The sequence below is a fragment of the Astyanax mexicanus genome, chromosome 8, assembly GCF_023375975.1.
Source record: "Astyanax mexicanus isolate ESR-SI-001 chromosome 8, AstMex3_surface, whole genome shotgun sequence".
NCBI classification, from domain to species: Eukaryota; Metazoa; Chordata; class Actinopteri; order Characiformes; family Acestrorhamphidae; genus Astyanax; species Astyanax mexicanus.
Window position 1 is genome coordinate 29,944,255 of NC_064415.1, and position 26,558 is coordinate 29,970,812.

Below are 26,558 nucleotides of genomic sequence, written 5' to 3' on the forward strand. Positions count from 1 at the left end.
GCAGTACTATAACAGGCTGTGTGTGTGTACTATAACAGGCTGTGTGTGTGTGTGCGTGCGTGTGTGTGTGGGAAGCAGTACTATAACAGGCTGTGTTTGTGTGTGTACTATAACAGGCTGTGTGTGTGTGTGTGTGTGTGGGAAGCAGTACTATAACAGGCTGTGTGTGTGTGTGTGTGGAGCATCTGTAACTATAAATAAAAAGAAAATGTACAAGTCAGCTTTGGTAGAAAAGTGCTAACAGTGGGGAACAGTCAGTTTTCCACTTTGTTAGTGCAGTGCTGGTACAGGGTCATCTGCCGTATTTGAGTCAGTTCACACCTGTGTTCAGAGAATAAACAGGTCAGGTGCATCAGTCGTTCACCACAACTGCTCAGTGACACTGATGTAGAACAGTCAGAAAGTGACACTGGGCCAACATTGGGCCAGAAGTATTTTTCTGCTTGCGACTCAAAACCAGCAGTGCCAACTTAGGAACGAGTCCGGGCCAAAGTCGCTGGCTGTCTTAAGTCACTTTTTTATGAAAACTGGAATCATTTTATTTTAGTTGGTCAACTACTTGTTGAATCAAATAGTAGACCATACAGTTATATTGACCTAATTAATAAATACAAAATTGACAAATACTCTACAGTGATAATACTCTACAGTGATAAATGCTATACCAGTTGGTGCAAATTTACTGCTAAGAGGTGTAAACTTTTCTTGTCACTCACTTGATTTACTGGATACTTATATTGGGAGTATGCTTTCAGCTAAACACCAGCAAAATAATAAGCTGATAAGAGAATTATTTCAGAAAGACATTGCTACAATTCCTCAAGTAATATCATTTTGGAATAGTATTGTAAAGTGTATAGTGTGGTCTTTACCTTTAAAATATTTAATTTCTAACAAAGTGAAAGAAATTAGGCTGAAATTAATATATAACATTTTCTTTTAAAGATTTTCTTTTAAAATATAAGTGTGATATGGAAACTGACTGCTAATTTTGTAAACGTGCTTCTGAAGATGTTACTTACTCTTGTTGCTTGCTATGGATATTTCATATCCATAAATGATATGTAAAAAAAGGTTTGGGAGAAGGACCACACCCAAACTCCACGCTCTAACTCCACCTCTTATCAATAAACCACCCTATAAATACCTGCTCTAACTACCTACTTTTCGTGACGAAAGTTTGCATCCCACCTTCGCCCCAACAACCTCCTGGTTGCTCATTATCAGCCTTTGTCTCAGCTTCTGTAGCAGTTACATCTTTTACCTTAGTTTCCTTCCTCTGTCTCTGCTGGATCAGTGTCCAGTAGCAGCTTGGAAGCGTCTGATGCCTCATCCATAATGTGAGAGGCATGATCTTCCCGAGGGCAGTGAACTCCTCCATCATCCACCAGTGTTTGGCAGCTTCTGATGCCTCATCCACAATGAGAGTGGCCTGGTCTTCCTTTTGTCGGCAGTGAACTCCTTCGTCTTCCACCACCAACTACATCACAATCGCGCAGAGTACAGGCTCCACTATCACCTCAGCTTTAGCCAGGTTGTTATGTTTGTTTTTTATGTAAACCTTTTTTATTTTTTTATTTTATTTATGGGTATTTTTGTTTGTTTTTTGTGGTTGATTTTTTATGTAATATTTTTTTTGCTTGTTTTCTCATATTTAATTATTTTTGAGGTGTTTTTTTTTTTCCGGAGTGTGCTACTGTACTTCACATACAAGACTTCAAAAGGACTAAAAGACTTAAAAAAGACCCCTCACACTGAAATTTTGATTTATGCAGATTTATTTCTAATTTGCGTTGACACAAAACCACTTAATCCTACACTGTCCTACTTATACAGCCTCTTTCCTCATTTTCCTAGTCTTCCTCGTCTTCGTAGTCTTCCTAGTCTTCGTAGTTTTTGTGATCTTCCTCGTCTCCCTCGTCTCTTCTGCTTCTTTTTGTATTCAGCCTCCGTCTCGGCTTCCTTAGTCTCTGCTGGGTCAGTGCCCAGTAGCAGGCTGGGAGCTTCTGGTGCCTCATCCATGATGAGAGTGGTCTGATCTTCCTCTTGTGGGCAGTCAACTCCTCCATCTTCCACCAGTGTTTCCACCACACTCTCACAAAGCTCTGTATTAAGGGTCACCTCAGCTTCCTCTGACTCTGTTAAGTCAGTGACCTGTAGCAGGCTGAGAGCTTCTGGTGCCTCATCCATGATGAGAGTGGTCTGATCTTCCTCTTGTGGGCAGTCAACTCCTCCATCTTCCACCACACTCTCACAAAGCTCTGTATTAAGGGTCACCTCAGCTTCCTCTGACTCTGTTAAGTCAGTGACCTGTAGCAGGCTGAGAGCTTCTGGTGCCTCATCCATAATGAGAGTTGCCTGATCTTCCTCTTGTGGGCAGTCAACTCCTCCATCTTCCACCAGTGTTTCCACCACACTCTCACAAAGCTCTGTATTAAGGGTCACCTCAGCTTCCTCTGACTCTGTTAAGTCAGTGACCTGTAGCAGACTGAGAGCTTCTGGTGCCTCATCCATGATGAGAGTGGTCTGATCTTCCTCTTGTGGGCAGTCAACTTCTCCATCTTCATCCAGTGTTTCCACCACACTCTCACAAAGCTCTGTATTAAGGGTCACCTCAGCTTCCTCTGACTCTGTTAAGTCAGTGACCTGTAGCAGGCTGAGAGCTTCTGGTGCCTCATCCATAATGAGAGTGACCTGATCTTCTTCCTTGGGGCAGTCAACTCCTCCATCTTCCTCCACCAACTCCATCACAGTCTCGGAGAGTACAGGTTCAACCATCGGCTCAGCCTGCCTCTCCTCCACCAGTTCAGGGTCTCCTTCCACTGGAGTGACCGTAGTCTCCTCCGTTGTCGTCGGCTTCTGTGTTCTGGATCGGTACAGGTAGTAAAGCGATCCACCGGCAGCTATAGCTAGAGCTGCAATGCTGGCTGCGCCTAGTATCCCTCGAACTGCACACATGTTGTCGCTGCGAAGATCCGTTGACGACTGAAGTTTTTCGTGCTGCTGCGCCTTTTATACTGTTCAACAGTGACGTCATAGTTCTATCCACAGCAGTAAACTAAACTGTGATGTCATTGACACGAACGTTCCAAAGTTGGCAATAAGCCAACAAACAATAAATAAAAAAAACACATCCAAGTCCAAAATCTGATTTAAAATATATACTAACTTTTTTTTATTGTAATCTTTTATTTTTTTGTTTTTAATATGTAAATATTTATGTGGTTATTTTTTAGAGGGGGTAGTTTTTTATGGTTGTTTTTTATGTAAACTTTTTTTGGTCGTTTTTTAATATTTATTTTTTGAGGATTTTTTTGCGGGTAGTTGTTTTATTTTTAGTTGTTTTGTGGATGATTTTTAATGTAATCTTCATATTTAGCTTTTTTAATATTTGATTATTTTGTGGTTGTTTTTTTTTTTTAGTTTTTTTTATGGTTGGTAGTAGACTGATGCCAACTATGTTTTTTCGCTTTTGAAAATTTTATTATTTTTTTTTTGTGGTTGCTAAAACTATCCGGTTTATTTGTATTTTTCATAATTTAATGTATTTTTTTTATTTTGTTTAGATTTTTTTAGAATCTTTTTATTTTTTAATTTCAATTATTATTATATTTTTTAAAAGCTCCAAATCTTTTTAACATAAAGAGGACAAATCCGTTTCCATGTTGATTAGAATAAAAAAATAGATTGAATATTTTTATTGGTGATAAAAACTAAACAACAAACTGTGCTGAATTCCTCACTACTGCTGTAACGCGTTTTACTTCACACATGACAACAGTTTAGTTTTAACTATGTATAACTATAAATAAATACAATTTAAATAAAACAAAATAAATGCTTTTCCCAGCTAACTAAAAAAGGGTCGCCAAAAAGTTGCAAGGGACGTTCTTATTGAACGTTTGTAGGACCACCAATAAACATTTAGAAGACTATTATGCGACGTTTAAACAAACATATTTAAACGTCTTTTATGGTCTTCCGTCCTTTAAACGTCTCTAATAATGCTAAGTTAAATTCTATCGTTTATTAGATTGTGGCATATAATAAACACAAGTAGATGCTGCAATCTGCTGTTTTTTAGTAAATATGAAAAGACATATTTCTCGTGTAATGCGATCAATGATTTTCACCAGCGCAGTTTCAGTGCTCCTGTGAAAGAGCCTAAAAGAATGTTAACATTCAATGTGTTAATCTCCAGCGAGTCAATACTTCAAGACCGTTTTTTATTCATTTGTAGTTTAATTACCTGAGATTAATAAATCTATCTACAGCGCTGTAAAAGCGCAAAACTCCCCTGATCTCCCAGAGTCCTGAATCCGGTCTAAACAACGCTGCGTCTTCGTACAGGGAGGCTGTTACTGGTAATGATCGCTATTGCGCTTCTTTAACGTGTCATTCCATAGATCTAAGGGATTATATTATATATTTAAGGGATAAGGGATTATATTTACTCATAAAACTTCTAACAGGTGTGAGCTGTGCTCTAGGCCTGAAATATATTTTAGTTTTAGTTTAACAGTATAATAACACAAGTATCCTACATTTAAAATGGTAAAAAGGTGCACGAAGTAACTTTAAAATGCGTTTTATTTTTAAGCATAGTGTCTGCGTTAACCTAATTGCAAAAGTAAAATATGAAATTAAACATAGAACACTAAAAACTAAGCATTTGTTACCTGTCCCCTCTCTAACTATAAATTATACCATGAAATATTATTAAAATCCTTCAGACAAGTAATTTTTTGAATTGTGCATGTTGTGTGAATGCAAATTTAAAAAATCATAATACATTCATAATAAATAAGTTAAAATACACATTTTAGTTGTGTTACCGGAACACATTACCCCATCTACACTCTAAGAAAAGTAAGTACAGATTTGTACCTAAAATGGTATATAGCTTGTCGCTGGGGCTGTACCTTATATTGTAGTACAAAAAAGTACCTTTCAGTAAAAGTCCTTTTTTGTACCCATATTTTTGTGCCAGTAAAGATTATAAATATTATAAACATTATCATCAACTAAATATGGCTCAAAAACTTGATGATAAAAAATTGTCTGGCTTTTAAATAAAAAAATGTGCAATTAAAATATATAAAGTTTATTAGTACAGTGATACAGAATACTGAATGTACCCTTTGGACAAATAAATGGTACAAATTTGTACTTATTGCTGTAGGAAATTACTTTGTACTTCAGAGTGAACAAATCTGACCCTGTAAAGACCAATATTGTACCTTTGAGGGTACAATTATGAAGAGTGTACCCTTGAGTACAAAAAAGTACTCATATCGTACCTCTGTTTTTTAGAGTGTAAACAATCTGGAACATTCTACAAGTCACATCTACAACAGGAGGTCAACTCAGTTGGTTCTTCTGAAGATCATGAGAAGAACAACATTAAGTTCCCTTATTTGTTTTTCAGTATATTTGATCTAATTGACTATGACTAAGAAGGTCTATGTCACTGCTCTTACCTAAATTAATTCTTTAATATTACTTGTTTATTTTAAAATAGAAATTTTAAAAATCAGTAGAATGTGCTCAGTGTCCTCATGCTATTAGCATAGCCACCATTTAGCTATTTTTCATGTTTTTGCTAATTATATGCTAAAAACTCAGTCATGTTACTTTCAGTCCTGTACTTTTAACATAATAACAAGACCGAGTGCCAGTAACAGGAGTGAGTTCCAGTGATAGGAATGAATGCCAGTAACAGAAGTTATTTTTAAATGTTTTTTGTTTTACTGTTTTATTTTTTTGTGTGCACATTTATGCATGTAATTTCCTGGGGACAAAAATATATATCGTCATTATAATCGTATGTATTGCAATTCAAATGTTTATTATGTAATTGTTTTATTCTTGTAAAGTGTCTGTGAGTCTGTATAATTATATAATTATATAATAAGAATTATTGTTATCATTATTATTGTACAGTATAATTATAGCATCAACCACACAGGATTTTGTACAGCTTAATATTTTATACAAAAAAAATATTTTTTTTATAATTTTAATAATTATTTTTAATTAACACTTTTAGGTATTATTTATCTGCTGAAAGGCAACAATTTAAAAACACCAACAATAAAAGTGTGGGGAAAAAAATACAATAAAAAGTCAGGTTACAAAAGTGATTTTATACATCCATATTTCTGGCGAGTAAATTACGTGTGATGAATAAAGTGTGACATTATTATTTTTTCCTATAATCATACCATCAAAATGTATGATTGTTGCCTCCCAAATTGTCCCACTGTTCTTATGTCCTGCATCAATATATTTTTGTCAGGTGATAGTAGAGATGCAGAAGGAAATTTCTCTCTATAACAACTTTGTATAATACGGAGACCGGGGAGGGGGGCCGGATAAAAAAAAAATAATCGAGTGAACGATATAGCAGTCCGTGCTCAAGAATTCTGTAATTCGAGCGAACGATTTTTATGCGCACTAAGATAAGAAGCTTGGAGGGAAAGGAGCATTTTCCGCTCTTGAGCTACAGGGGTGCGGTGATTATACAGTAATCCACACTTATAACCTGCTGACATTAATGATAATGTTACAGTTAGATAATACAGTGCGTAGATTTTGCCGTGGTGGCGGCGTCTCCACAGCCCGTCCGCTCCCCGCCATGAGACGCCTGCCTTGTGGTTTGAGCGCGGGCAGTCCTTCGCGGAACTTATTAACCAACAATTTACGCAGTCAATTCCAGTCATGAATAAAGGAAACAAACATTTTACTGATGCAGGATGACTGTCTCTGTGTTATTAAAACCAGATCAAATCAAAGTTATGATGCAATGTAGAATTGTGTTTATTAATTTCTTATTTTCAACAAAAATATCAGGTAAAGAGGTATTATTTTATAAATATACAGCTAAAAGATTTAGGTCCAAATTTACAATGTAAAAGGAAATAAAGATAATACATAATTAATGTAATGTGTGACTGTAGAGCTGCTTTAAATCTGTAACACTATATCAAATCAAAATAACTGGTCTAAAGTCTAATACAATGTTTAAGATGTTTAGTGAATAGGCAGTTCATATAATAATTTGGATCAATTTGATCATTTATTCTAACAGTGGCGTGCACAGACATTTTGGGGGGCAAGTGCACACACACACACACACACACACAAACATACACAGCTTATTCAGTCCATGTAGAAAATTGTTGCCAATAGAATAAGACTCTCTGGGTGTGTGTGTGCGTGCGTGTGTGTAAAGCACTACTATAACAGGCTGTGTGTGTGTGTGTGTGTGTGTGTGTGAAGCAGTACTATAACAGGCTGCGTGTGTGTGTGGGAAGCAGTACTATAACAGGCTGTGTGTGTGTGTGTGTGTGTGTGTGTGTACTATAACAGGCTGTGTGTGTGTGTGTGTGTGCGTGCGTGCGTGTGTGTGTGGGAAGCAGAACTATAACAGGCTGTGTGTGTGTGTGTGTGTGTGTGTGTGTGCGTGCGTGCGTGCGTGCGTGCGTGTGTGTGGGAAGCAGTACTATAACAGGCTGTGTGTGTGTGTGTGTGGAACATCTGTAACTGTAAATAAAAAGAAAATGTACAAGTCAGCTTTGGTAGAAAAGTGCTAACAGTGGGGAACAGTCAGTTTTCCACTTTGTTAGTGCAGTGCTGGTACAGGGTCGTCTGCAGTATTTCACAAAATTTCACACCTGTGTTCAGAGAATCAACAGGTCAGGTGCGTCAGTCGTTCACCAGCACCAAAACGACTGCTCAGTGACACTGATGTAGGTAGAACAGTCAGAAAGTGACACTGGGCCAGCTGTGGGCCAGAAGTATTTTTCTGCTTGCGACTCTAAACCAGCAGTGCCGACTTAGAAACGAGTCCGGGCCAAAGTCGCTGGCTATCTGGGCTCATGCCTCAGAAGGTTCTCAAAACTGAGAAACTAATATAGCACATCTCGTTCACAAATATTCTTAATAAAGTAAGAGTATAGATAAACGAATACATTAAATAATGAAGTTAATAATAATAAATTCATTCAAAATAAAACAAACTAAAAGTACTCTTTTACTTGACGTTTACAAGCAGTTCAAACAATTAAGGTATTTAGGGCCCAATCCCACTTCACCCCTTGGCCCTACCAGTAAGCCCTACCCCTCCGTTTTTGACGAGGCTGAAGTTGGTTTGATATTAGCAGCTACCGCTTCACTGAACCACCGTGAAGCGGTAGCTGCGAATAGCGAATATCAAACCAACTTCAGCCGGGGAATACGGCTGCGAATATAGAGCCAAGCGAATCTGGAGCTTCGAATATCAAACCAACTTCAGCCTCGTTCTGTTTTGTGAGTTCAAGTCTAGGGGTCCCGGTCCTTGGTAGGGGAAGTATTAGTTGTGTGACCCTTCAAACACTGGCAGGCTTCCTCTAGAGTTTAACAGTCATTTCATGATATAACAGGGGGACCGAAAGTGGTCAGACTCTGCATAAACGGCTCTGGTAATGCAGGGGGTGTGTATTGGACCCGCGGTCTCACTGATTTGTTTCCGAGCAGAGTTTTTGTTGGCGATCAACGAAAAACTGTTGGCAACTGAAAACTGGGCTAAAATCGTGCAGTGTGAACCTGGCATTATCTGTATCTTTAAAATGTCAAAGAATTAATCAGAAAATGTGGATCAACATAAAGGGATTTTTTTTTAAGTCGAATTGAATGTGATATGTGAAGGAAAGATGTGTTTTGTACGATCTTTTATACAGGCTTGGCTAGGTGCTATTAGCAGTTGACAATCACCACGTGGTATATGTGTTACTGATTAATTTGGATCGGGCCGGCGCTTTTAACGTGGCCAAACTGAGGAATACACGGTCATAGGACTGCTCCCATGATGCTTTGGGGTGCCAATGATTCCTATTTATTTTAAGTAAAAAAAACTTGAACTAATTCAGGCTTACAGTGTATTTATTACATTAACTATGTACTGCATACAGCTCCATGTGTGCCATTGTTACTGTAGGAGGGAGCTGAGTGTGAACCGCTGCAGTTCTCCAGATGTTTGTGGGGGTCAGGTTTCAGGGGGCGGGTCTGAGTAACGGGAAAACTCAAAAACACGCAGCAGCAGCAGCAGCAGAGATTCACTACGAGCAGAGACTACACCTCTCCCGTTCTCCCTAAACAAGAGACTGCAGCTCCCGCCGAACAGAGAAAATGAGAGGTAAGTATTCTGCTTTAATTTGGTCTGTAAATCAGTGTTTCTGCTTTTAGTTAAAGAGCGAGAGCGCGAGGGGCGAAGCTGTCGGATCACGGGCTGTTTTCACTGCGCGGTCAAACAACTCTCACCCAGACTCTGAGTAAACAGAGCTCTGAGCCTAATGCTGCCTGAAGAGCTAACCTACCACTCTCCAGATTTACTGCTCAACTCAGCTCTTCTAGACAACACTCCTTAAACTACGAGGATGAACCGCTCTGTAGTTTGGAGTAAAGTAACAGCACATGTTCCCGCCTCCGCTGAACTGAGTGAGGAAAGAAAGGCCTTCTGAAAAATTCAGCCCAACACCATACAGAGAGCACCAGCACGTTCAGTCGACCTTCATGTTTTTTTCTTTCTTAATGCACTTATTTTTGCCTTGATTCAACATTGATACAATATTGTACGCAGGCCTTAAATATGTTTATCTATTTATATGCTGTTCTTGTAACTTGTATTGTGTTCTTGGAGTGTACAAAAGTGCAATTATTAGTATTATTATGTGTAAACCCAAGTTCAATAGAAAACTTCTTTTGGACGGGAAAGATAACTCCTTTGTGGATATTCAGTACTACTGGTATATAGCAGTTTGAGATTAAACCAGGGTTTCACAATAATCCTGAAAGTGCCTTGTACTCTGTTATCTCTCTCTCTGTCTCTCTCTTTCTCTCTCTGACATTCCAAAAGTCATGTTTTGCTTGGACAATTCTAGCCAACAATCAAAAAGAATGAGATTTGTTTTTCATATTAAAATATTTGTAACTATGCAGCATAAATACATGTGTGATAGTAATGGTAATAATGCTGGTAACTAATTTTATTGCTTGTAATAATAATTAGTACTTTTAATAGTACTAGAACTCCACTACTGACTAAAATGTGCTGGCTTTGATTTGATGCTTCCCAGATGAGGCAGAAGTGGAGATTATTGACTCTGCTGAGCATTGTGAAGGAGGCCACAACCATAACTCTCCAAGTGAAACAGGAGCACTAGTGGAGGTCAGCTTCCAGAAAAATCCCAATCAAGTACTCAAATACTTGGAGGCGGAGCCAAAAGTTTTAGGGGTATGTGTAAACAAAAACTTATAATATACTGTATGCCTTTTTGGCATATTCCACTGAATTGGTGCCAGGAAATTGGATATATAAATGTGCGTTAAAATGCAAATAAATGTGCGTTAAAGTGCATAAAATGCACATGAAATGCAAAAATAACATAGTACATGCAAAAGTAAGCTATGTAATTAAAAAAATAACAAAAACTACTTAGAACACTGAAAAAATACCATTCGTTAACTGTCCCTACTCTCTAACTATAAACCTTACCATGTAATATAATTATTAAAATCCTTCAGAGATGTAATTTATTACATAGTTGTGTGACTCCCAATCCCACCTATGCTTTTTAAATCTATAATAAAGTTAAAATACACATTTTAGTTGTGTCCCTGGGGTGTCACTCATTCCTGTTCTGGGAAAACATTACCCCATCTGAAAAATATGGAACAGTATACAAGTCACATCTACAAGAGGACGTTACATCAGTTGGTTCTTCTGATAACCATGGGAAGACCAAAATTAAATTCCGTCATTTGATTTTCTGTATATTTGATCTTATTGTAACTATGACTGAGGACGTCAATCTCAACACAAATTTATGTTACCTAAATCAATTCTTAGATCTTATTTGTTTATTTTTAAAATACACATTTTGGGGAAATGTATAGCATAGCTGCCATTTATCTATTTTTCATGTTCTTTTGTTAATTTTATGCTAAAACCTCATTCCTGTTACTTTCAGTCCTATTACTCAAAACGTAAAAAGTAATAGGAATGAGTGCCAGTAACAGGAATGAGTTCTAGTAACAGGAGTGATTGCCAGTCACATGAGCGAGTTCCAGTCACAGGAGTGAGTGCCAGTAACAGAAATGAGTACTAGTAATAGGAGTGAGTGCCAGTCACAGGAGTGAGTGCCAGTAACAGGAATGAGTGCTAGTACCTGGAGTGAGTAGAGTCCCGTGGTTTATTTATTTATTAATGTAAATATTAGTCAATACAAACCAATTTTCTTCCAATTCTTTTTAGTTCATTATTTATCCATTTGTTTAATAAATTGCATGATAGTAAATTTAATCAATTTCAGGTTTGGGTAAAAATGACTGCATGTTTTAGAAAAACACAATGTGCCTTCATATATAGTGATTATTTTTCTCATAAATATCAATTATTTGAACTTGCTGTGAACAATTTCTTTAAAATAAACACTTTCTTGAGAGAAAATCAAAGAAACTAGTGGACTTGCTTTTAAACATGCTTTTTAAATATCACAGGATTGAGAAAAATGTAACCATCCTCAGCTTAAAGACCTTGTAAAAAATGAAGTAAAGCTGCCTGTGTTTGACCAGTACATGTTTTATTAGATTCAGAGTTGAAAAAAGAGTTAAAAGCCAATGGCACCCATTCAGTGGAATGTCCCATATAATGCTGATCAGATCAGGTACATATTATTTTCTTTTCTTCACAGGTTACACAGATTTTACTGAGTTCCTTTTTAATAAGTATCTCCATTACATCACTGCAGAAGAGCATATACACAGCGCAAATCATCTTTTGTAGCCTGTCTACAGTTGTAAGTATTGCCACTTTGAAATGGAATTATGGCATTTTTTACCAAAATACCAGTCAAGTTTGTCATTATTTCATCTTGAGAACCAGCATCTTATTTTGATACTTTGTGTTGTATTAATGCAGTGTCTGATGTGTCTTTGCTTTTTATGCTCTAGGGCATCATAGCTGGTAGTGTGGCAATAGCTGCACAGAATCTCCGTCTTCCTAAAGTAAGCAAAGAGTACTTCCCTTTTTTTTACTGTGACACTGTGACACATAGCTATAGTAATTTAAATAGCTCATATAATGAAAGTGAAATATTTTTTTTTCACATTATATCATTATATATATATATATATATATATATATATATATATATATATATATATATATATATATATAAACACTGTTTAAATATTAAAATATACTGGTACACGTGTGAAACTGTGGATTAAGGAATGTTAAGAATGTTAAGAAAATTTGGATTTTGGGGGAAGTAAATGGAATTAAACAAAAAATAGGGTGGAAATAACACTCAGTTAGCTTCAGCGCTAACCAATCAATATAAAGAAGTGGACTAAATCCACCTTTGAATGCCCACAACAATATGTTGTTCCTCGTTATATACAGTGGCTTGCAAAAATATTCATACCCCTTAAACTTTTTTATATCTTGTCACCTAACAACAACAAACACAAACAATAATATTTAATTCAGTAGCACATAATTATAAAGTGGAACAAAACATTACATAGTTTTAAAAATATAAATTAAATACAAATAAAAAGTGCATCAGTACTTTTGCAAGCCTCTGTAAATAAGTTTCTTCGTCATTGGTACTGTTACTCAAATATATTACGTGTTTTTAGCTATTTTGATGTTTTTTGGGAACTGGAAGTTGGTCTTTTGGACATTCCCAGACCAGCTAGCCAGCTTTATGCACAACTACCAAAAAACAGAAGCATTTCAGGATTTGTAGTATGTACAGATACTAAAGAACAAGTTTTCGGATAGCATTTTTTAAAATTCATTGTATTCACCTGCGCATTACGTGATTATATCTGTACTCCGCTTTTATTCCTCGATTCCATGATTCATGTCCCCTGTCGCAAGCACTCTGACAGCTGTTTACCCTCACTCACAAGATAACATCTCACATCTGCAAACTGCTATGTCATTACTTTTTCATGTCAGTGTACAGGGCCATCTCAAAAAAATTTAATATATGAAAAGTTAATATATGAAAAGTTACTTTATTTCAGTAATTCAGTTAAAAATGTGAAACTCATACTAGTGTTTTCCCACAAAATCTTACAGCACTTCATGCTTCCCTCTGCTGACAGCTTTTTTGGAGATGATTTTATTTTCCAGTAGGACTTAGCACACTGCCAAAAGTACCAATTTGTCTTATATAATATTCTAATTTTATATAGTTGTCATTGGCTGTAAGTCAAAATCATCAACAATAAAAGAAATAAACGCTTAAATTAGGTCACTCTGTGTGTAATACATCTACATAATATATGAGTTTCACATTTTGAACTGAATTACTGAAATAAAGTAACTTTTCAAAGATATTCAAATTTTTTGAGATGGCCCTGTATGTTTACAACACTAGTTGAATAACCAGATGACTAAAGTTATCAATTGTAATCAGAACGTGTAAATGCACTTATTATACAGAAAACAAAACCCGGTAATGAAAACAGACAATTTCCTTATGCAGGTTATATAAAATCATTACTGAATTACTGTTGGTTTTCATACAAAAAATAAAATAAATACATACATTCAGGATGAAGGCTGTTTAAATCACTGTCTCTCTGTTTTTATTGTTTTAACAGCTGAAGGCCTGTTTGGGGATGCAGATTGTTTTGTGTGTAGTGTCAGTGACCTCCTTTTTTATGAGCTCGGGGGTAATTATGTACACCCATGTGTATCACCGCTGCTGGGAATTTGAACATGATAACCACACTTCTAAAATATTCGATTTGTGCGAAGGGTTGTCGGTAAGACTGCTTTTTTTGGTGCCCTTTAAAATGAAGATACTTCTTTTACAGTAAAAATAAATGTTTAATTCCTGTTTAAGTAGCTTAGTTTATTTCCTTACAATATATTATACTGTAACATACTGTGCTACACCCATATTCCATACAAACAATATGTGTAAATCCAGCTAAATGCATGAGAGACAGGACAGCAATTCTTTTCAATATATGTATATTATCTTACATCATTCAAACCATGGAAAATAACAAACACTTTGTGTCAATCCATCTATAAAATATACACATACATATATATATATATATATATATATATATATATATATATATATATATATATATATATATATATATATATATATATATATATATATACAAGGTCACATTTTGAAAAAGTTAAATAGATTTATTTATTACTCCTTTTGTCTGGTATGATTCCTGCAGCTGTCTTGCCTGGTCGGACGCCGTAGTTCACTAAACACTTTTACACTTACAGATAATGAACAAACTCCACTTTAAGATGGCACAGGTGTATGTGGCATGTCGTCTGTTGCTCTTAGTTAGGTTGGCGGTTGTTCTGTTTTTATCACAAGTAACTCAATCAACTCACTTCTAGTTTCTGACTGCCAATCCCTAATGGAAATTGGATTTGCCTCTTGAAATGGTGGGCAAGGTCTCCTTTCTTTGCAGACATACAGCTCTGGCGAAAAATTAAGAGACCAGTTTTTTAATCAGTTTCTCTGATTTTGCTATTTCTTGGTACAACATTTCTCCCAAATTCCAAATAAAAATATTGTCATTTAGGGCATTAAGAGCAGGGTGGAATAACCCTAGTTTTTAATAACACTATATATACATCTTGGAATGTTCTCTTTCACCAGTCTTTATGCCTTTACTCCTGGTGCAAAAATTCAAGCAGTTCAGCTTGGCTTGTAATAATCAACATTCCTCTTGATTATATTCCAGAGGTTTTCAATTTGGTAAAATCAAAGAAACTGATAATTGTTAAGTGGTCATTTATTTTTTTTCCAGAGCTGTACCTGCTCACCTGTGGCAGGAACCAGGCCTCTTCCCTTGGAGGAGTTTTAGACAGCACAGCAAACGTGCGGGACTACTGGTGAAATTAAAAGCGCATCTAGCAGCTAACCCTTGATTTCAGTCACACAACTTGGGAACAGCAAGTTTCCGTAAAATTCATCATCTATCTGGTACTTCCCAAGCTGGACTCCCAGTTGTTATATTCAATGAGGGTTTTAAATTTGACAAGCAGATAAAGGTGGTAGCTAAGTCCAGTTTTTATCATCTCAGACAGCTGTCCAATTTAAACCATTTTATCTTTTAAACTTTTCCTTTAGTGTATAAGTCTCTGCATAAGTTAACTCCCAGTTACTTTCCTGAGTTGCTTGTGCCTTATGTTTCGGCATGGTCCCTAAGATCTGCTGATCAGCTGCTGCTCTGGTCCCCAAGTTTGCTGTGGCTGCCACGAAACTGTGGAATAAGCTGCCACTGAAGATTCGATTGGCAACCACCTCGTCACGTTTCAAATCTAGTCTTAAAGCTCATTAATATTCCATGGCTTTCATGTAAAAAATGTTTAGTTTCTTTCAAAATGGTTTAACTAGCACTGTAGTTTAATGTTTGTATTTGTGCAGCACTTGTATTTGTGCAGCACACAACTGATGTTGTTTAAAATGTGCTCTATGAATATTTTACGGTTGACTACAATTCCTTGAATGCATCTGTCACGTGTCCAGCTCCTGAATACCTTTAGTTCCATAGAAATATGAACATGTAGGAGTGGTATCCCAGACAGGGATTATGCCTAGTATAGACTATAATTTTCTTTCAATAGAAAATCTCCATGCACAATACTCTAATGATTCAAACACTAGGCCTAATCCCTGTCTGTGTTGTACGATTCACACATCAGTATAATTTTATAACAAGCTTATGTTGTGTTGTCTTAACTGTCTGATGTCATATCAAATATTTCACAGGCACTCAGAACAGAAGTAGGGTATGAACACTACTAAAATCTGCAGCAATTTAGAGAAAAAAAAGGATTGTATAACGCTTTATTCTGCTTATCCACAGATTGCGTATGATCATGTGAAAGGACTGGAAATGCTAGTGCTCGGAGCTCAGATTGCCATCTCTGCCACTTTATCTGCATTCTGCTGCAAAGTTATTCAGTGCTGTTCTCCCCGGTCCAGCATTGTAAGATCCCAGTTTATCCACAATTTCTCACATTTTATTACCATTTTATTCAAGTTGTCAGTGATTGCTAACTGTTCTGTCTATTGCTCACGTTTCTCCTTTTAGCCCACGATTGTTCTGAATGCAGCCTCAGCTCCTCAGAGACGGCCATCCATACAATAAACCATGTTATCATTCATATGCTGTTACACATATACACATATACACAAGTATGTAATGAATTTGTAACATTAAACACCAATCTAGTACTAAAAGTAATACAATTCTGCTCACTTAGATTTTGTAAATCTTACTGTTCTAACACACTAATACACAATATTATGTTTAAGAGGAAAAATAAATACACTGTAATTATATGCATCATATGTATCATTTAGGAGTCCTATGAAAATGTATAATTTTTTTTTTCTACCTAAAATAGTTTAGACCATTAATAGAGCTGCATACACATACATATACTCAAGATTATATACACAAATGAATGTGTTATTACACTGGACTTGTATACCAGCCACAAATGATATATGGATTTGAATCATAATGTGAAACTAGTCTCTTTTGTTTTAGCTTTTAATTGGTGTACAAAGAGTATCCAAGTCTAAAGTAGGAGCCCCAACAGCACTTCAATCCATCTGAAATAATATCCACATAAAATATCTGACATTATTTTGGATAAGAGTTGTATACTATTAAATTTTTTTTATGCTGTAATCTGCTGTGAATTATTGTTGCTGTTGTTTTCCTTGCTATACATTTGTCAGTTCACAAAGTAACACTAAGGGTTCTAACTTGCACACTGTGCTAGGCACAAGTGACTAAAGAATCATTAAGTAGCTAGCATGTTTGCTAACCTCTCCACCTTAAATGCTCCAACAGAGGGCACAGGCTGCAGCATTTAAAGTGAAGTTAATTTCAGCTCCCCATCACAGTGGAAGAAAGGAATAGACCATAATAATTTATTGCTGCACCAACTTTACCCCTTTCTGAAGACGTACGATCAGGGTGTGAATTATACAATGATAATAGGAGGGATCAAGTATTTCTTTCCTTACAGTGTCTCGCTTTCTTACTGTTATGTGTACAGTGCATAAAAGATAAATCCATTACATTAGCTAGTAGTACATACCACACAACCTAAATAACACATTATACAGCAAAATCCATTACATTTTATTTCATATTCCACAGGATCTCTCCCACAGGAATTATTTGTTATTTAATTTTAAATAAATAAAAAATAATGTAACTTAAAATCCCTGTAGATAAGGCGTTTTGCTAGAAACTCCCCTCACACACCTGTGATACTGTTTCTGTTCATTTTAAAATATAGATATATAATATAAATCTCTCTTGAAGTAAATAATGCACATTATTGTAATAATCTCTGTTATTTACTACAATTCCTTCTGTATTTTATATCATTAACTTTTTCTCTCCAAATTCTTTGTAAAACTGGTGCTTTGTTTTTTTTTTAAACTGCAAACAAGAAAGCTTGATTTAACACCATTACTGTTATTATTATTGTTATAAAAGGGGAAAATGCAGACCTAAATTAATATATAAAGTTATTTTTTAAAATACAACCTTTTAAGTATTAGGTAGGCCAGGTAGGTTTAAAAAACAATTCTTGAATGGTTAACCTAAATTAATGTATAATTATGTTAATAAATACTACCTTTTAAATATTCTGTAGGCCAGATAGTTTTGAAAAAAACAATTTATACAATATAATTTCCTCTCTTATAAATAATACACAGTACTCATGATTTTGAATTTCGCCTAATAGTAACCTAGCTGTTATCCATAGCTGTTATTCTAGCTCATATCAATGCAGTTTAATGCTATATTTTTAGAGGAATTTCTACTTTAAGAGCCACAACCCTCAACTGGGCCGAGCTGCTTTCGCTGACCAGCGAGGAGAGGCGCAGCTGTATCTCCAACAAACCTAATGACTGCCTAGACAGCTGCCCTCAGAATGGACTGCACCTAATGTGTGTAATAAAAATGCAAAGAAATTGTGCTACAATTATTTACACACAAAACATCATTCATACAAATAGTATAGTAACCAAGAGTCAATTTAACAACAGTACCAGTTTCCTTGCTTCTGGAATGACGAATAAAATGTACACAGTTGATATGTGATGTGATGGAATTGCAATTGTAATTTTTAAATTGTTTTACCAATCATTTATATATTTTTAAATAGCGGTGCATTTCAGCACAGACATAACGACAACTTAAAATGTGTTTATAATTTTGGAGACTAAGAAGGCATTTGGAAAATACTGCTAAAACTGGTGTTTATTGGGAAAACTCACCTACACTAGTTTTCTCAGCATTTTTTGTATAAACAGTTTCCCAACAGAGAACAAGAGTGTCAAACATTTTTAAGCAGGAATGGGCCTACTACCTACAGGAACACACTGACCATTAGAGAAGTCCAGCACATGCAGCTCCTCTGTGGTTCCTTATGTAAATAAGTATGAAGGCTGTGTATAAAGGCTGTGTATAAATAGTTTTCCAGTGTAATTAATCTCCTTTTTAATTACGTTCACCCTTGCTTCAACTTGATATAAAGATCACTACAGTTTTGAAGGACATAATGACTGATAGCACCCCTACAAGAATCTTCACAGTATCTGCTAGTAGAACACAGCCTTGATAGAGGAAGTTACAATGGCCTGTTTTTTGGATATGTCGAGGAAGAGTGGATAATGGCCTCTTTCATTCCGGTTTGAACATTTTCCAAGGTCACATACTGAGCTGGGCCATTTGTTCATTTGAAAAGAAGAAGAAAAAAACGTTTTGCTGCAGCCGAGTAAGAATCACTTTATTCACTAAGGTACAAGTATAAATACATTGACACTTTCTTTACACTTTTCTTTTGTTAAATATAAGGCCCTATCCACACATATTTGGATATATTTAAAAACAGAGATGCCCCTCTCTTAGTTCCTGAAAATATTTCAAACAGTCCACACAGAGATGAGAATGCTTGCATGAACATTCCAGCCCTGTATGAGGTAATATTACCATATAAGGAGAGACCTCCATACACCATAAATAAAAAAGAGGAAAAAAGAGGTTTCATTCCAGAGTACAGACTGTTCCCTATGTAGTTTACTACGCAAAATTACAGATTCTAAATCTAAATAGTGCATTAAATATGTGTAATGCAGGGAGAAAGGAGGTGTTTGAGTGTTTAGACAGAAACTTTTCTTTAAATTTGTTTTAGTTGAACCATAAATACAGTGCAATATGTATCAGAATTTGAGACTAAGAAAGCATTTGGAAAATACTCCTAAAACTTTTTTCTAAGCTGTGTCTAAGTGTTTTAGAGAACACTCAACACTTTTCTTAAAGCATTTTTGAAAAACTCACTCTGTTTCAGTGACCAAATGACAGTTTCACATTGATAGTAGGCAAATACCTACATTTTTAAATAAAAATACCCAGATATGTGTGGATGGAGCCAAAATTAACTGTTTTAATGCTTAAAAAATATTTTCACATGATTTATAGTACAAAACAGGTAGGCATTATAAATAATACTCATCAAGGTTTACAGAACATTATTCCCTGTACTTTAAACATATAAATACATTACACATTCTTTATTCAATTACTGTAAAATGAAATTCATTTTTATTCATTCTTATTATACTATAAAACCCAGAATTTCTTCTTGCAGCATCAATGTAAAATCGAATGCATCTGAAAACCATAAATTCATCACGTTTTCAGTCTAAAAAGAAGACTATATCCATACACATACTGTGACTGAAGGCCTGTCCTTTTGTTACAGCTGCAACTCATCTGCCCAGTGACTCTGTAAGAATAGTAAACAGCATAATTAAAATACTGTACATCATTTCCATCACCAAACAAACCAAGCAACTACTAGCTCATTTTCTTTTCAATTAATGTACTGTGAACTATCCAACCACGTGTTCACAATGCACAATGATAACTACCTTCTAACTAGTTAATAAAGCACATGTTGGCAGCTGGCAGATACTTACCTGAGACAAATATGAATCAATTTCTTCTAGATCGCCATAACAGCCATTTTTGTGACGAACCAAATTACCCCACAGCACCGAGTGATGGCAGCCTGGACACTCCCCCTCTACAGGAATCAGGTGAGTGGGCTCTGACTTCAGAAAATGTTTAGCCAGGCAAATCAGATGACAAACCATTTTACACAGAGGGAGGAAGCACGACAGCCTGTCCTCAGCCTAAGAGAAAGAGATACAGCATTAGTACAGCGTTTTATAAACCGCATGTTAAAGCAGAACTCTGGTGTAAAATGTAATTTTGGTGTAGTAAAACATAATAAAGAGTGGGCGCTTCAGGGCATCCACCTTTATAAAGAGTGCTAGGCAAAACATTACTGGATCACAGAAAGCTGCAGGATAGCAGAGGTGAGCTATTCAACAAAAGTTAGTACTCTTTATCATGTTTTATACACCAAAAGTTAATTTTACACCAGACTTCTCCTTTAATAATGCATCATTCAGAAAGCTAATCTGCAGCATGCTGGCTCACTGATTTGGGGGTACTGAGCTAGTAATTGTGAACTGGAATTTGATACATACAACTCAACTTACAATACTTTTTGAAGCAAACTAGGATTAATGCAGATGTAATGTAAATACTGAGTCCTAATCACCAGATCTGAATGATTGCATTGAGCAACAGTCTGGGTAACAACTGTGATTGCGACGATTGATGTTGTTTATAGTGAAATGACGCACAAAAGTTCCCATCTTAAAACAAACTCCCAGTCCTGTGCTGGTGTGAACCTGGGGGAGAATTTACAAATGATTATCTTAGAAATATCTTTCATGAGAATGTTTTTAAAGCATTTCTCAATCTCTCTCAAATTATTTTACTTTTTAAATTTGAAATTCTTTTTTTAAGTTTCTAAATATATGTTGTTTTATTATGTTACCTGTTTGTAATGTAGCCCTTAACGGTGCATTTTACAGCTTTTAAAACATGATTATATATCTTTAGATTTCCAATAATCAGTTAAGGCTATTCAGTAGTCATCAATGATTGATTGAGTAGGTTTTTTAATGCCGTGCCAACACACTAGGGTCATTTTTACGGCGGTACTTAAGTCAGTTCTTCAAACTGCCTCATTAAAAAAAACAAATTATACAAAAACAATTATAAAAGATATTTTATATTTAAAAAAGTCAAAAAATGTATAATTTTTCGAGGTGCTGCAGTTTTAAGCACATTTGGCATCTCACTTTTATAAAAAAAATCTCAGTCAATCTGAGTGCAGTGGTTTGCAGTCCATTAAAATGTGTTTTATAGTAAGTCTGTCTTTACAAAGATGACAGGTTGGAGCATCTTCTCTAGTTAGTAGATGTTGGTGCGTCAACATGGAGTGTCCGATTCTACATTTTGTAAGTATGGTTTGGTGTAGACGACTGACTGTCCATTCTAGTGTAGGTTCGTACAACTTTTTTCTCTATGTCATACAGTTTGTTAAATGTTTTACTGTCCCATTCATTCTGCCATTTGTTTTTGAAGTATGTGAAGATCTTTGGATAGCTGTCTCTAGGTGGAATGAGTCGTGTGCTGATTCTGTCTGCAGTGGATGTTCTGGCAATTCGATCCCAGTAGTCAGCAAATAAGAGGAAAAAAGAACCGGTGTTGTGTTGAAATTCGACTACCCTTGGCGTGCAGGCGCTTCACACAGCCGTATGGATGCAAAAGCTTATGCTGGTGATCCATGTATCTACTGTAACTGTAGATTAACACTGTTTTTTCATTCTGCTACGTGACAAGCGAGCCCGAACTGATAACATTCTACAAACCAATTAATGTAATGTATAGAGTCATCTGCTCAGTAAACTGCAGTGAGAAACCAAAACTAGCCATTCCAAAAGTGTACTTGTAACAACCATATATGAACCTTGAAACATATGAAAATATGAAATGGGACTAGGTGTGAATAAAGCCATATAGTTTAAGATCAAATTTAGGCTTCTAGAAAAAAAAGAAAAGAAAATTACTTAGGAATATTACTTGATCTTAAAATTTGGTTCAACTTTTAATCAGATATTTGTGGCTATTTGTTTTCTGTACTTCACACCCAGTAACATCATGAGCTGTAACTACATGACAGTTGCTGGATAAAATCCTGGTGTAAACATACCTTCACAATATCCCTACACAGCAGACATCTTTCCCACCGGCTCTCCTCTAGCTCCTTGTCCTCCTGCTGCTGCTTTTTCTTTTTAGCACGGACGCAGCCGAAGGTTAAAGGGATGTGCAGTGGTGGCTGCAGTCCAGGTTCAAAGTCCATTCGGTACTCCTGCCTCAGCCAGCGTACTGTAAGAGGGAGGCGGCTCCACGGTGCCACCCTTAGCATGTTGGAGACCACACGCCAGTGGAACTGCAAGCTGGACTCCTTACGAGAGCGGCGCGTCACATGCGACAGTCTCCGAGAGATGTGTGGGTGCTGCCATGCCCACTCAAACTAAGGGCAAAAGGAAAAAGCACACAGCACATGGTTTGAGATTTAAAAAATATAGGACAGATACTGCTGTACACTGGTGTACAATGCTTTATGTGATATTTTATAATATATATATATATATATATATATATATATATATATATAACAAACGTGTTGAATGGCAATATTTTGGTGAAATTTTCATTAAAATGTAATTCTGTAAGATTCTGTCTGTCATATCTGAAAATATCTCACCAAAATAATTGATTAACATGTTTAACACAACCATGGCTAATTACAGCACTTGATACAGACAAGAGGAAGGAAAACAGATTTGAAAAGAGTTTTAAATAGGGTTGCAGGTGGTATCAAAATCTCATTACATATATAACAGACTGTTAGGATGTTTGTGTATAAGAATTAGCCTGATTGACACATTTTATAGCTTTAATATTATCTTTTTGTGTGTGTTAGCTACCATTAATTTGTTGATGATAATTAGATATACTCTTTCACACAGTATTCAGGAATGAAACACACACACACATTCTGTGGTAAAAAGTAAAGATAAAACACAAAATAATTAAAAATAAAAATAAACTCTTCTTGAGGGCTACATTTGTCATATTGTGTGTGTGGTTCAACTGACAGTTAAGATAAGATAAGCTGATAAGAATCAATAGTTCCTATGAATTTCTGTAGGTAATAAAGACAGGATAGTAGCACAAAATCTAGAATTTTGTAAAACATAGAGAGTAAGATTAAAATTTAAGTGTCATGATATAACATGTTCTCTGAGAAATACTTGGATTATAAAATGGCAATACCTTTTTTCAATGTGAATATACTGCAAGAAAACCACCACACCAAATAATTTAATTTGGTTAATAATGTTGTGTTACCAACAATTGAAACAGGTGCACAGAAATTTGGAGGAAGCAGACATTAGCACATGCTTTAGCCTTCAAAGACTGAGGGGAAAGGCTGTGACAGTCTGGAAATAGAGATATCATAGACATACGGATAGACATACACATAGTCTACAGCTTAGTGTTTTTCCTAGCTATGACAAATAAGTGGAGGAGCACATCAACACTTTAAAACATTAACTACATAACTTAGCCAGCATACATAATTGCTTTCTTAATTTTGTGACCTAATTATTTCCTTCCCCTCCAGTGAACAGTGACCTCTACTGGGTAACACAAGAAAAGTTCTGTAGGAGCTGTAAAATGTGGTAAAATATGATGAAAAAAACATTCAACCATGCTAAAATTTTAGTAGAGAGGAAAAGTACAAATCATGTATACAGCTCTTTCTTGATCTATTAAATTTAACATACTCTTCTGACTGGCTTCTCTAGTTTTTTAAGATTCTAAAGACAGCAAAAATACTCCAGGACCAGAAAGAATGAAAAGGCCTGGGTGTATGCTTAATATAGGGATACAATCAGGTTCACAAGTATTTAAATAATGCCATTTTTTGTAATTTTATGTTGCATACTTTCACAGTGAATTTGTGATAATGATTAATCAAGATGTGATTTAAAAAAAGTGTAAAAATGTCTAACATCCAATACCCAATATTTTTATTAAACCCCATGTATCAAAAACTATGAAAACGATGTCATTGTTCTTATTGTATTTTTAAATGTGACCATATTAAAAACACACATTTAAACAATCAGTTTTTGCAGCTTATTTTCTGTTAAGAATGTAAACCTACCCTCAAAGCAGCAATATCAGATGGAAATCCATGAACGATGAGGACCATCTCCCTGTAGAGTGATTAAAACATTATTCCTAATAAAATCAGCATGATAACACTGTGATTATATTCATTACAGATAACAGGTGAGTTTAGTTACCATGGTCCTCTGCCGCTGGTTCTCTTCGCTCCCCCTTTGTGTCTCCCGGCGTTATGCTGACCAATTCTCCGCTCAGGGTTGACGGTGAAGCCGATGTAGATGCGACCCTTGAATTTCGGGTTTGTGCAGTAGAGCATGTACACCCCAAAGAAGCTCTCCACCTCCACCACCATGGTAAAATGATTTCCGGAGGTCTAAACAATATACAATATTATAAAATGTTACATGACTTTAACATACAACATATACAAACATATTTGACCTCTGATGCACAGACAAAACGCACCACTACCAACAGACTTTATAAACTGCTGTCTAAATACTGTTTTCCCATAGTTAGTACAAATACTGGGAGGTTAATCAAATTCAAGTTTTAATGCTCTTTTCAAAATGGCACAGCACATCTTCACATACGGAACCTGCCTCTTATATGTGGCAATAATTTTGTTATTTTGCACTTTTCCTGAAATTAAAGTTGGTAATATTGTGCACATTGTCCCATTTAAAAGCTCATTGTTATGTTGAGGAGAGCTGCTTGCTATTTTTTTTAATGGCTCAAAATGTTTTTTTCATTTCTTTCACACAATATGTTTTCACAGTTTTGACTCCCTCAAAAATAAATGTAAAAGAAACAGCAGTTTGCCTAATTGAATTTTTAATAGTAATTAATACTATTTCCAGTAAGGCATCCAGACTATGAAGGAACAAATAGGGAATCATATAATAATCATCAACTTTCAGTTTCTGAGGCCAGTAATGTATTAAAGTTCTTGAAATGTTTGGATTGACCGACCTTCATTTTTTAAGTAATATTTTTTTGTTTAATTAGTTAATTCACTATATACCAACTCAACCTCTTCACAACTTTACAACTGATGATCTTAAACACATTAAAAGACAAGAAATTTAAGTAATTAACTCTTGACGAGTTCAGCACAGCTGTTAACTGAAGTCCACTACCTTATAAAGCTGTCTGAGAAAATCCAGCCAAGATGTGCAAAACTGTTATATAAGCAAGTTCATATTCATAAAGTTCAGAAAACAATATTTGGAAGAACGATCCTGATTTTTAAATACAGTTGTTGTACATCTTGGCATGTTCTCCTCCACCAGTCTTACACACTGCTATTGGGTAAGTTTATGCCACTCCTAGGGCTAAAATTCAAGCAGTTCAGCTTGGTTTGATGGCTTGTGATCATCCATCTTCCTCTTGATTATATTCCAAAGGTTTTAAATTTGGTAATTTTATCACTTATCACTCTTACTGTAATGTAAGGTGCAGTTGGTCAGAGTAAGTTAGTAATAATAATCACACTGTGTATCACGATACCAGTAATTATCACAGTAATATCACCTCACCTCTGAGCTCCTCTAACTCTCCACAGACCACTGCTGCATATTAGAGCTGAACTCCGGCGCTGCTGCTGGAGAGCAGGTCAGTTAGGTAGATACATGGATAGATAGGATATCTAACTGCGTCTCCGGTAAAATAAAAACACAAAGCTAGTCTGAAATACGCTCATAATGTTTTAATAAATAATAAAAGGTGAGAAACTATAAAACGAGCCGAAGCGGAGTCTCTTCATATTCAAAACAAACTAAACGGCTTCAGCACATCTTTACTAGAGCCGGTTTACTGGGAGAGTGTCCACTTCCATATCAGATAATTACTGCTAACCGCTAGAAGGAGCCCGCGAGGGAGTCCTCAATGTATGGTGGTGAACGGAGCTAAACGGCTAAAAACTCAAAAAAAAAAAAAAAAAAAAAAAAAAAAAAAAAAACTAAACACTGGTCCAGTATATATTTTTGCCTTTTATAACGGATAATTAAGCACGTCGCTAAATAAATAAAGAACAATTCTCTGTAGGTGTTTATTTTTCTACAATAAACGGGTTTAGGACAACAGATTCGCTAGCACCACTGCTACCGTCTGCTAACCTGTTAGCTAACTAGCGAGCTGATGCTGGAGTTAGAGTCAGAGCCTGTTTAAATTTCTCTTAACCGGAGATTAAACGCTTTAAAACATTATTAAGCGGTGCTGAAACATGTGATAATGCGCTGTCTTGAGAAAATAGGTACAATTCTCAGTATAAAAATTATCAAACATTTTTAAACTCAGATTTTGCTCAGTTGCTCCATATAACGTTAAACCTATTCATTTTGGACCCACTC

General features: G+C 35.7%; 2 protein-coding genes across 3 annotated transcripts; one reads left to right on the forward strand and one right to left on the reverse strand.

The window, feature by feature from the left end:
* The first annotated feature begins 9,034 nt into the window (after positions 1-9,034).
* LOC107197785 (uncharacterized) lies at positions 9,035-16,740 on the forward strand. 2 transcript variants are annotated; one of them, XM_022663044.2, is made up of 7 exons: positions 9,035-9,175; positions 10,116-10,273; positions 11,733-11,837; positions 11,992-12,045; positions 13,660-13,824; positions 15,916-16,038; positions 16,144-16,740. In XM_022663044.2, exons 1-7 carry the CDS (start codon positions 9,169-9,171, stop codon positions 16,198-16,200), a joined length of 669 nt encoding a protein of 222 aa, XP_022518765.2. In that variant the 5' UTR covers positions 9,035-9,168; the 3' UTR covers positions 16,201-16,740. The 2 variants fall into 2 exon arrangements, with proteins under 2 accessions (XP_022518765.2, XP_022518767.2); XM_022663046.2 differs by lacking the exon at positions 13,660-13,824.
* A 2,625-nt stretch (positions 16,741-19,365) lies between these two features.
* slx1b (SLX1 homolog B, structure-specific endonuclease subunit) lies at positions 19,366-26,086 on the reverse strand. The gene is made up of 6 exons (XM_007255741.4): positions 25,746-26,086; positions 24,387-24,580; positions 24,245-24,296; positions 22,217-22,540; positions 20,064-20,279; positions 19,366-19,870 (listed from the first exon to the last, which is right to left on the reverse strand). Exons 2-6 carry the CDS (start codon positions 24,557-24,559, stop codon positions 19,841-19,843), a joined length of 795 nt encoding a protein of 264 aa, XP_007255803.3. The 5' UTR covers positions 24,560-24,580; positions 25,746-26,086; the 3' UTR covers positions 19,366-19,840.
* Positions 26,087-26,558: the final 472 nt, after the last annotated feature.

What these genes read in the sequence shown, in the direction of transcription:
- LOC107197785 (XM_022663044.2), top strand. An exon ending in CGGAGCCAAAAGTTTTAGGG is followed by an intron (nt 10,274 to 11,732) that starts GTATGTGTAAAC and finishes TTTTCTTCACAG; the next exon opens with GTTACACAGATTTTACTGAG. An exon ending in GTTCTCCCCGGTCCAGCATT is followed by an intron (nt 16,039 to 16,143) that starts GTAAGATCCCAG and finishes TTCTCCTTTTAG; the next exon opens with CCCACGATTGTTCTGAATGC.
- slx1b (XM_007255741.4), bottom strand. Translation starts at nt 24,559, where the DNA reads ATGGTGGTGGAGGTGGAGAGCTTCTTTGGGGTGTACATGCTCTACTGC. An exon ending in ACCAGCGGCAGAGGACCATG is followed by an intron (nt 24,297 to 24,386) that starts GTAACTAAACTC and finishes ATCACTCTACAG; the next exon opens with GGAGATGGTCCTCATCGTTC. An exon ending in TTGATTCATATTTGTCTCAG is followed by an intron (nt 19,871 to 20,063) that starts GTAAGTATCTGC and finishes CTATTCTTACAG; the next exon opens with AGTCACTGGGCAGATGAGTT.